The 12394-nt window shown below is 36.5% G+C and overlaps 1 protein-coding gene across 1 annotated transcript in view; it reads right to left on the bottom strand.

The window, feature by feature from the left end:
• The window catches only part of fhit (fragile histidine triad diadenosine triphosphatase), a 266649-nt gene that overhangs the window by 175151 nt on the left and 79104 nt on the right, over positions 1–12394 (bottom strand). Inside the window, exon 3 of the mRNA XM_051123419.1 lies at positions 7369–7489. Coding sequence (XP_050979376.1) covers positions 7369–7474 — 106 coding nt within the window. The 5' untranslated portion in view covers positions 7475–7489. The remainder of the gene's footprint in view (positions 1–7368; positions 7490–12394) is intronic.

The raw sequence follows: 12394 nt of genomic DNA, 5'->3' as shown, positions 1-12394 counted from the left end.
TGTTTTTAAATATGATGGTTTCATTGTACACATGGTGATTATCTCCAAGAAGGACACCCAACATAATTTATGATATTTACCATCTGAATCTATCAATGTCATGTCAACACATGGAAAAGTCAGACTTCTATTCATTATCATGTTAATTATGTTTATAGTGCTTCTTACCCCAAATACCATACTTTTACATATTCTTTCATTATTTAAAAACTGCTGCTTTAATTATCTTAAACAAAACTGAAAATCATTAAGAAGACCGTTTTCTCAAGATATATTCAAGAAGTTTAGTGATTTTCTTTTGCTAGTGAAATCTACAACATTTTTTAAAAACATCAAATATTAGATCAAGTAAGCACAGAATCAACTTCAAGGATCAGGATCAGACAAATTTGCACGTGTATGTTGAAAACCAAATGTTTTGGAAAGTGCTACGCCACATTTTTCTGTCATCTAGTGGTCGAGAGGAAAATAATATCAAAGGCACCTTTTACCCCTGGGCACCTTTTATTTTAGGCGAAATTCCATGGAAGAGAAATAAATAAATAAAAATATATACTTAATGTGAAAAATGTTTTCCACAATCATAGGTAAAAATATTATGTACATTAAGCGTAAAATAAAGGAGCAACACAACTTACCCTATTCTCTCCTACACTACATCATTGCCACCATAAAGTCACACACACACCCACACACACACACACACACACACACACACGTAGCCTTGCGCTGACAGCAGATTTCATCTGAGCAGGCACATTTGCCATTATCATACTAATCCACTTTACATTGATGTTTATGCTCACATGTTCAGCAAATATTTACATAAAGCAAGATTCTTTGGCAGGTGAGGAGACTGAGTGTGCTGGATAATGAGGGACATCAGCTGGGACAAATACACAAGGCAATATTAGCATAATATAAACATAATGACTGACAAATGCAGGGAATGACTAAAAAAACGCTAAATGCTTTATAAGATTAACAAAACTGCAATCAGCGAATTACCTAGAGAGTGGTCTTTACCTTTGATTAAAAGTGAAATCCACCAGTGTGTCAGCAAACCCATTAAGAGCAGTCTGCCCGGCTTATAGTTCATTAAGCAATTGATTTGATGACTGTTACCCTTTAGTGCTTTATTAGTTGGAGAGTTCAGGCCGCTTTCACAATCATTTTACGTTTGAAATCAAACAGTCACGCTAATCGCCTCGCTTGGAATTATTATTCAGTATCAAACAATAATAGATATCAAATCAATACTTTTAATAACGTACCGTTCGAAGTCTGGGGTCAGACTGGAGTAACAGCTGCAAAAAATTCAGCTCAAATAAATAGCTAGCTAACTAATGAAATAAATACATAACAGACCCAAACCTACTTTTCAAAATTTAGGCATTTACCTTAAAATTATTCAGATAACTATTATTTTCAATTTAATTCACATTTATTTCTTTAGTGCTTTTCACAGTATGTACTATTTCAAAGCAGCAAACTAGATCAAACTGTAGAATTTATGAAGCAATACACATTGTTTTCCAGTATACTAAATAAAAATATACTTGCCTACATATATTTTTAAATGCGGCAATAATTTATTCATAGCAACTGACAGTTTGTTCTGATTTACAGAAGTGAATCGTACTGCCCAATAACAACTGCTGATGTGATATTTAAATATTAGAAATGTTTGATATTTAAAAATGTATCTAGGTGATTCACACAACCGTGAAGGACTGCAGAATGAGCCTAAGAGCTTGTTCTTTAAATGAATCACAAAATTCAAAATACCTAATTTAATAAAGTCACATCATTGCGAGTGTCAGATTTTTATGTCCAGCCCTATATTAGAGCAGTTCTAGATGATCTTGTACGTACTGTAAGAACTCAATGCGAAAACAGAAAAATCATTACAACCCATGCGAAAGGGAACAGGCTGTAACGGCAGCAGATGTCAGGATCTTGAGACAGCCGCAGGTACTCCTGAACGCCACTTCTGAATCACAGTCAGCTTTGATTCCATTGACAATAAGAGTGCATTCATCTTGTTAATTTACCCAGAGCTTCATTAGGAGATTCCAGCATCTGCCAAGAGCTTAAATAAACACTATTAAAGAGCTAATGGAACATTTCACAGGCCCGTGCCACTTCTTCAAGACAACAAATACCGAACGGGATCTTTTAGCTGCGCTGGTCAAGCGCTTCATGCTGGTGCGTCAGGAAATGTGCATCGAAGTAATAGGTCACCTAAAATGTTTAGTATGTTTAAAAAGTTTTTTGTTTTTTTTTCATCTATTATTCTGTCAAAATCCATCTATCAATCCATTATATACAATCCGTCTTCAGAATGTTTTTTTTTTGGGGGGGCAAATTATTTCTTTAAAATTTATTTGTGAAAATCCATCTTTAGAGAAAGGTCACAAAGGAATTATTAGTACAATTTTTTTGATTTTGCTAATATCTTTTTCTGAAGAAAGATAGACCTGTATGGTGATGAAAGCCAAAATATTAAATGTCATGAATGAATATTTACTGAGTAATCCACTCCAAATTACAGGGGGTTAAAAATGACTTTAGACTTTTTTTTTATGACTTTTTAAACAGAGGTTTGTTAGTAAAATCTGTTGACGTTACCAATCTTTGTTGCATTATATGCAATTGGTGACCATTCTAAACATATTGTAGAAACTTCTATACAAACAAACTTGAATTGAATTGCACTTTTTAAAGTTTTTTTTTTCCTCCAAAGTTTGCATGCCTGTAACTCAAAAAGTATCACAGATATCTTAATGCCCTTTTAAATACTGGGTCTTAACAAACTTCCTTTTGGCATATTCATTTTTTAAGCCCTGTATGGATCAATACTGGAATTTTAATATGGCTTTAGCAGTAAATCATTAAATTGTACACAATTACTGGTCAAAAAATGTGGGTTATACTTTGCAAAAAAATGACACTTCCTTTCTTTTAAAGAGGAATGTCTGAGGAACAAACTATGTTAAAACTAGAGCTGTACAGTATCTTGTTGCATCAAATATACCTGTCTGAGTGCCATAAATATTCTTTTTCCAAAGTTCTAGTTCTTAATAGACTTTTCTTTTGAAATCTTAATTTTCAAGGCCCTGCATTCAATCCCAGAGATACGGAGATCTCAATGAGGCTCCGTGTCCAGATTGTTAAATATAACTCATTTTCAGTGGTTGAAAACCAAATGCTGTGGTTGTTGACCACTGAAAATGTATACAGTTGAATCATTTACTCCTGATATTGAGATACCTATATCTCTGGAACTGAACTATACAGGGCCTTAAAAATTAAAATGCCAAAAAAATCATTTTTTTGAGTTACAGGCATGCAAACTTTGGAGAAAAACACAACTGAATGATCACCATTGGCACATAATGCAACAAAGATTGCTAAAGTCCACTAATTTTACTAAAAATAAGATAATGATGCTGTCAGCTTTCCTAAGCCATTTTTAAACCCATGTACTTTGGCTCTGAATTTTAGGTGAAAATTGTCATTTTGACCTCCCTCTACAAAATAGTGGATTACTCAGTAAATATTCATCCATGACATTTAATATTTTTGGCTTTCATCACCATACATGTCTATCTTTTCTCAGGAAAAAAAAATATATTAGCAAAATAAAAATAAAAAAATTAAATAAAAAAAAAAAATGGAGCCAGAGAAGTTTTTGAAGTTTAGCTGATCTGACACAGAATGACCCATGTAAAATGTCTAGTAGGTCAATCGTGGTTCAGTTTGTTGCAGGCAACTTTACCAGCAGATAATCTGATCCTGTGTGGGTTTGGTCAATGATATGATAAAACAAGACTGAAAAAAAGAGAGAGAGAGTTTGGAAGCAGAAGAGAAGTGTGTGTGGAGGAACAGACGCTTTCATGTGTTGATGTGTTGAGATGTGGACCAACTTAAACCACACCAGCTAAAGCCGCCGGGATTTACCAGTATTGCCCCAGGGAGCCGCTCCCCACACACAGCCCCGTCGCCCCTTCATGTGTTTCAGGTGTGATACTGATGTTCAAGAGGAGAGAGCTTTAAGATCTTTGCCAAGTGCTGTCTACCTCTCCAAACTCTTCTGAACTGATGCATGTACAAAGTGAGCAGCTTTGATTGGAGACAAACCCTGTGAGCCCAGCGAGAGGAGCAGAGACACACTTCCTCAACACATTCACCACACACACGTTCACACTGCAACGCCCAATTAGGACTTCTTGACTATATCCATTTTTTTTTTTGATTATCAGCCTTTAAAAGGGACCCATATCTGATATTGGCACTATACACTTGGTGAAACAACCCAAGGTAGACATACTGACCCAGAAACAGCATTGCCAGGTCTGCAAAACAAAACCAGCTGCAATTTTTTCTCTGAATCTCAGGTCAAAATTGCCATTTTGACCCCCCCTCTACAAAACAGTGGATTACTCAGTAAATATTCATCCATGACATTTAAGATTTTGGCATTCATCACTATGCATGTCTATCTATCTCAGAAAAAAATATTAGCAAAATCAAAAATTTTAACAAGGGAAGTTTTTAAAGGATTTGACATGGAATGACCCATAAATGACCAGTAGGTCGATCATGGTATGTCTCCACTGACATTGTGTAAATTTACTTAAAGAGTTGAAATGTAAACACTGGACTAAAAAACAACCTGTGACAGCAGGGTGAATGTAGCTCAATTCCATGGAAAAACCACAGATTTGGCAACACTGTCAACGTCACTGTCACTGTCAATAACGTGCAACTCGCATAGACATGGGAACAGCAGATCTGTCCAATGCACAAATGCACATTCATATCAGATTGATTTCCACATATGAATGAGACCTGAGTCTGATCTGAAAATACAGGAATGCATGTGCTTTTTTTTCCTAATTATGCATTCATGGATCATATCCAATCTATGGCACATGGGAGAAAAACAAAAACAAAAAAAAAACAATTGGAATTGGGTCACTTGAACCATGTAATGTAAATGTGGCCCGTGACTTATCATCATATCAGTCATATAAACTGCCAAATGGGAATCGGGGCAAACATCTATCAATCAATATTTTGTTACTCAAATTAAATCTTTGATTGATACAGACAGTATGTGTCACATATGTACAGTTATGTCCAACTTTACTTTCCAGTTCCTAAAATGACTGTTCATCTGTTACATTTTACCAGATTAATTATCGCAAGTGTTTTTATAAAAATGCTTTTATGAGCTTCACATTTCTATTTTGAAATCCTCCTAAAACTGGCCACTTTTACTTCCACTGTTATTTATTTATTTATTTATGAGGGATGAGACAAAATGACTTGCATCCTTTTGGTGGTAAATCAACATTACAAAAATTCTGTACAATTCTGTTGATGGAGTTTAACTGAGTACTGAATCTGGAATATTCACATTTAAAAAGTTTGAATGTCACTTCATTACATACAAAATATGAAACCAGATCTGGATTACAGCATAACACTGGACTGGGTCTATAGGAATATGATGATAAAGCAATAGATAATAAACATGTGACCGCTGTAGTTCTGATGAGGCGTTGACTCTACACGTCTCTCTTACACACAGCTGGAGCAGCACTTTTCCCTTCAGCTCTGCTGCCGTTGCTTCTTCCCAGCAGCGTCGTAATGTTTCACGCGCTCGGACCGCCAGAGTAACAATTAAATAATGCTAATGCGCGTTTATGCCCTGAAACGCCGCTGCCTGTCGCTGGAGTTTAGGATGTGCTGCGGTGGCCTATAATGCTGTGAAAAATGGCTTTCCATCAAAAGTTCATCTAAACACAGAGGCTTACGTAAGACAGAGCAGCACTTGAAGATCTTTTGCTGCAAAGCCAAGGACTTATTGCTATTCGAAAAGAGAATAAGGCCATTATTCAAACAAATCAGCAATGGAAATCATGCAAATGTATGCAACGTTTGCATTTGCACATTGAGCACTAAGATTAATAGACAAAGGAGTCTCTGCTTTCTTTTTGAAGCAAAGCATAAAAAAGCAGAGAATGTATTACGGAGCATCTGATGATGATTCATGGCATTTGGCTTTTTGTGTTGCGTGCAGCCGAGTCAGTTTGTTAAAAAAGAGCACAGTTTGTGCCTGCAACATTTAAAGAAGGGCACGAAACAAAGACAGTCTTTGCAAATTGAATATCTAAATCATTACGTTTGACTGTCAACTGACTGGAAAATGTTCATCAAATCAATTACATACTGTAATATGACAACTAATCCTTTGCAATTAGCTCTACATACAAATATTTGCTGAGGGGAAAACTGTTAAATGTAACCATGGCTGTGTAAAGCACTGAAGAGATGTTACAAAAAGTAGCTTGAGGAGTCAGTGTGCTCTTATATTTTATGCAAACTAACCATCAGTTCAGATGGTAGAAAAAAAAGTACATTTATCTGGAGCGTGATTAATTGCTTTATTTTTATTAGTAGTAGTAGTAGTACATAAATGACTAATAAAAAAGATATCATTTCAAACATTTGTGTACTTATTTACACAAATGAAAACATCACATTCACTAACAATTAACACACATTTTTAAGTGTTGTATGCATATAGCTAACTACTTTAAAGAAAATGTATATTTTCACTCCAAATTTTCTTTTACTTACACTGTTTGTTTGTTTGTTTTTTTTATTTTTTTATTTTTTTTATAGGGATGAGTCATAACTACTTCTACTTTTTAGCTCATTTTCATGACACTTGTTTAGATTTGTGGCTTTGATTTCTCAACATGGTTTGGAAAAAATATATATGTTTTATATAACACTTGAAATGAGTATTTTTATGCATTTTTCATAACAATACACTTTCATAACTAACCCTTTTTTTTTTTTTAATAAATCCAGAAGAACTGTGGCAACATCTACAAGATGCTTGAAGACCTTTTTGTTTTGTTTTGTTTTGTTTTTTTTCCACAGTAGTGTTCCATTTTGGTTCACATTCAGTTCACCAAGTTTAAAATATACCGCAAATTAAAGGATGTATTAAGCTTGAAAATGTAAAGGCACCGTTTCACAGACTCATGACTCATGACCATTACTCATAAGTAATTTGTCAGGTAATTTCAGACACAAGACAGCACAACTTTCAGCCAATCCTGGAGTCTAGTTCCCAGAGAGAAGCACTGCTGTATGGTAAACATCTGCTGATACGGCCCTTATGTGAAGGTCAGGCCAAACTTAACAAAGAGCAAACTGTTGCTGAGCAACAGCAGGGAGCGACAGAGCTGCTCTACAGAGCAAACACAGACAGACTGGAAATCCTACCTGCTCTCGCTTCACCTCACAGTAATACCCCGCTCACTACGGTAAACCCGGAAAGGATACGGCCAGGGACGACCGGCTTTCGGTTGACTAGAGCGAAGGACAACTCCGTCTTCAAAAACACAGCCGACGACTTTATGATGTGCTGGCCAAAGCGACACGTAGCCATGGTGGACGTCAACTCCTGTAAGACACAGACACAGAGCTCAAGTTTAACCAGCAAAGACAAGTAAGAGTATCCACAAAAAAAAAAAATAATAATAATAATTTTATCTTTATTTATTTATTTAGCCAGGATCTTAAAATTTAGTCTCTGTATTGATGTTGATTTTAAAAGGTTTTATATAACAAAAGCATATACTATTCAAGATATCAAATATTATATGCAGAAATACCATTCGTTTTTGAATAACATTTCATGACTTTTAAAACCTGAAAATGTCATGAATTGTCAAATTATCTGATATTTTAAGAGACTAAGTAATGAAGAAGCTTTGATGATGATGACAATAATAATAACAATAAAAGACGTATTTTATTTTGTTACATGTAATTTAAATTTAATGACAAAATACTAGAGGCAAACATTATGATTTGTTAGGAGACCGTATTTTTATAATTACAAAAAAAAAAATGCAATAAAAATAATAAATAATAATTAGATCAATAAATATTTTGAAAAAGTACTAGTAAAATGTACACAAACAATCACAGAAAATGCCAGTCAACATGGATATTTTGAAATAGAAACATAGCTTCTTTTTTGTTTAGTTTTTTCTCTGTAAAACATATTCCAGTCCCCTTTGTTTTAGTTACGACTTTAGGAAAAAACAATGTATTTTATGGTGGAACCTAACATTTAAAGTCATTTTGTATGTATGAATTGTTTGTACAGTGTATTTTTGAATTTATTAATAGATCCAGACAAATAATGAACATTATGTTAATAACCCAATACTTATGGTTACTTTAGCAAACTAATATGATCAGACATCCTGTTAAGTGAAGTTTTTCTCCCCACTTTTAATTGTCCGAGACAACATTCATCCATTCTATGACATTTCTTCTCTCATTTCAGTGCAGATGAAGGCTCTCATATAGCAGACTTGAAGTAAACAAATTGATGGCGAGCTATTTTAAACCCGTCTCAATGGGAGATGTCAACGATAAAACGAATATCTGAAACAGCAAGAGTTCAAACAGAGAACAATCCATAAAGCAAAAACAGGGATCTTGTCACACTGGGAGGGTTTTTCAATGCCCACCGTTACAAACACGCATCGATCAGGATCAGCGTCCTCTTCTAAATATAGACATCTTCTCCAGGGAATTTCAGTTCACGTCGATCAGCTAAAAATATATTAATGCAGTCGCTTTAACCGTCCCAGGTGAAATTAAAGTAACAGTTTGGCCCGAAAATGACGATCCTGTCATCATTTACTCACCCTCACGTCCTTCCAAATCCATTTGATTGTCTTTCTTCCAAGGATGATGACAGAATTGTCATTTGTAGCTGAACTACGGCTTTAAGCCGCATGTGAACACATGATTTGTCCTATTTACCGAGCAAAACAAATGTCAAGCAATCAGTTCTGCATTCAACATGATAAGAAGAGAGAAAAACAGCCATGGATCTTCCTTAGAAATTTAATTATATGTAATAACCAAAGGGAGTTGGGTTTTTATATGTGCATGAATTATGATAATGGGGTTAAATTAAGTCTGTGTGGACATAAGAGGAGAAAGAAGAGCAGGACCGGGGTGAAGATAATGAGGGAGATTCACACCTTACACACACACACAGAGGCATACACCTGCACTCCAAATGACCCCCCACACACATGCATGAAGAATTATTTACAGGCATACACAGAAATCTAATTTTCCTTCCTTCTAAACACACACACATACAATTTGGGAAAACGTGGCGAAAAGGACCCATACTGTGCATTGGACGGTGTCCCAGAGGACAAAATCCAAAAAAGGATGAAAATGAAGAGGGGAAAAAAATAGAAAGCAGAAAATGTGTGCATACCAGCTGTCTCGGGCATTAGCCTCCTAAACAGATTCCAACAATTCCGCAATTAAGAATCACAATGCTGCAATTAGCATGCGGCAGTTTGCAATGACCTAATTAATGCGCGTCTCCCGTGTGCTTAACGACACGCGTTTGGCATTTCGTTCCACGTCAGGTGTGTTAACGTGTCGCCGTGCGAGAAGCGCTCGCATTTGGGCTCTCAGCTGTGATCTGATATCAGTGTTTTTATCAAACGTGCCCGTGACTCGACTCGCAGCAGCGACGGTCACGCACGATTGGCTGGGCGCGCGCTCGGCCTGCATTCACGCGGCGTTACTGCGCCGGTTACGTGTTTAATCCTTATCTGTAACCTTGACTGCACAGATTGCTGCTCCAGCGTGTAATCGGTGAAATCCAGAAGCCTGCTCGCCGCCACTGATACATCATTTACCGGCAGACACAATAATCCCTAAACTAATTCAAACACACACATGCAGCCACAATGCCAGCTTCAACCCAGTGAACTCAGCTCAAATATGCTTTTTTGAAATATATGGACATGCTAAACGCTTACCAGAACAAATGGTAATGGCATTTTGATGTTATTTTGTTTTCCTCATTTATTGAATTTTTCATTATTCTCATTAAGCCTGTGCAATTAATCAAACTTGAATCTATTAGAATGTAATTACTAGAATTTTGGCTTTTTAAATAATTAGAAGGGTTATATAGAATAGATACAGATACATATGATGCAGCATATGGGCCAATCAGAGAGCAGCACGAATGTAAACACTAGCCAATGAGGAAGGCCGCAAAAGAAAGAATGAATGCAGGATAGTTTGGATGCAGGAGGGCAGGTGTCGCCGACTCAAGCAGCCAAGAGGACACAGCACAAACAATGCACTGCAAAACCAAGGTACCGCATATCTGCTATACATTTATATGACAACACAGGACATTCTAACTAAATAAGAATCTACTGTATGTGCAACCAACATGTGATCATGTTATTAGAATCAGCAGTGATCAATCGCTTGAATCGGGTTTTGTGAATTTAATACATTATAATAAACAACAAATAAAACGAATAATGAGTTCAAGCAGCCAAATAAAACAACTGGAAAAATTTGGGCAAAAGAACACAAGGGAGAAAAAAAGAAAATCAATAAAAAACAATCAGTGTGCAATCAAACATTTTTTAACCAATGCAAAAAGCACTCATGATGCTCATGAAGCACAGCACAGAAATTGTCCAAAAACATCTTTGCTCCATTAAATAGAGTGCTCCTGTGTTGTCTTAAATCAATCGCTACTGCGCACATCATAAATCACAGTCATATTGCAAGCACAGCTTTTTTGCAATTGTTCTACAATATCAGTTGTTTTCGTCTAATCGAAAGCTGCACGTTCAGATATCAGTGCTCGCCAATTCAATGTGCATTTCTTCTGCCAGTAAATATCAGACCAACCTAAAGCTTTTTATATGTCGGAGCTTTGCGTGCAGCCCCAACATGTCATGACCCCTTAAAGCAAAAGGTTGACTGCATCTCAACACCTCCTTGTTTTACACAGTGGCCTGTAAAGACATATCGACCACTTCCCCCTGTGGAATTGGGCTCAGGTGTTCATAACTGCAAAGCCACTGAAATCCCTGTGACAGCATGAAACACATACAGGAAACATTATAACCTCAATCGTAACACAACACAAACCTGATGAGCACAAAACGAAAGCTAATGCTGTTCAAGCAATGGACGTGTTTATTTAAATGTTTACAAGGACTGCGATTAGAAACGTAACTATACAGTTAAGAAGGGAACAGTGATGGAATAAACATGTCATATTGTATATGTACGTGAAAAGAGCAGAAAGAGATGCGTTTGGCGCAATAGCATCAAGCGTATATCAAAAGAAGACCTTAGGCTACATCCATGTGAGACCTGACCTCATCTCCGGTTTGAACACAAAAGCGATGATATGCCGCCCACGGCTGAGCTGTCCCCCCTTTTTACCGGACTATAAAGAACTATAGGATTCGGTCCAGCAGACAATGAGCCCTAAATTAAATCAAATCGTTGAAAACTTGTTTTTATCTAGTCCATTGGAGATGAAAAGAATGCCCAGCTCTGAAGCTTTCTGAGATTTCTTAAGGCTTCCCGCATTCATATCCTTAGGTGATGTCAATGATATAACAGACTAATCTTCTATGGCTCGGTGTACAAACAGAGCGATCTCTCGTCTTTATCAGTAAGTGTATTGAGCACATACTGTAGCAGCACGGCTAGTACGCCAGCTCTTCCCAATGGTGTGCATCTCTAACTCAGAATCGAGTGCAATGTAATATATGGGGGTTTTTTTTGCATCTTTTATGGTCCACTGAGAAAGTGCAGTCACATTTAACACTGTTTGACAAATCTAGTGGGCGAAATCCCAACCTAGGCTCATGAATATACGTGCCTTATACTGCATGTTTTGCGGCAGTTTCAAAGTGAAATGTCCAGAGGGTGACGCTAAAACACACGTTCAACATGTGACCGTGGCTCATTTTTATTTTGCTGCTTGAGAGACGTATTGCGGCTGTTCAGAATTCAAATATCCAGGGAGTGTCGCTAAAGGTTAATGCTTTATGGTGATTTTCGGTTAATGCTACCTCTGCCCTAAACCTACCCAATAGGTGTTAACAAATGCAAAAGTGATATAAAAACACATTTGTTGATGCAGCCGTGCTATTTTAACTTCCTTATGTGGATTTGAGTTGTTTTGTCGAACTGCAGATTCACAGGGCTCGTAACGGAGCTCTTCATCACTCGCAAACCTACTGAATTAGAAAACTCGCGCATATGAAGCTCTATACATGACGACAACATTTAAAAGTAACAGTTTTCAAATGGCACAGGATGTTAAAATTGTTTTGAAGTCATAGCATAATATTCTGCAAGTAATTGTGTGAAAATTAGGCTTAAAAGGAATAAAAGTTGTTGGAGTGTTACTGGCTGTAGTGTTCATTTCAACTAGAAACTGCAGTGATTTGTACATAAAAGTACGTTTTTTCAGTTTTGCAGAAATGCA

This window comes from Labeo rohita, chromosome 11, assembly GCF_022985175.1.
Source record: "Labeo rohita strain BAU-BD-2019 chromosome 11, IGBB_LRoh.1.0, whole genome shotgun sequence".
Lineage (NCBI taxonomy): Eukaryota > Metazoa > Chordata > Actinopteri > Cypriniformes > Cyprinidae > Labeo > Labeo rohita.
This window is presented reverse-complemented; position numbering and strand designations above follow the sequence as displayed.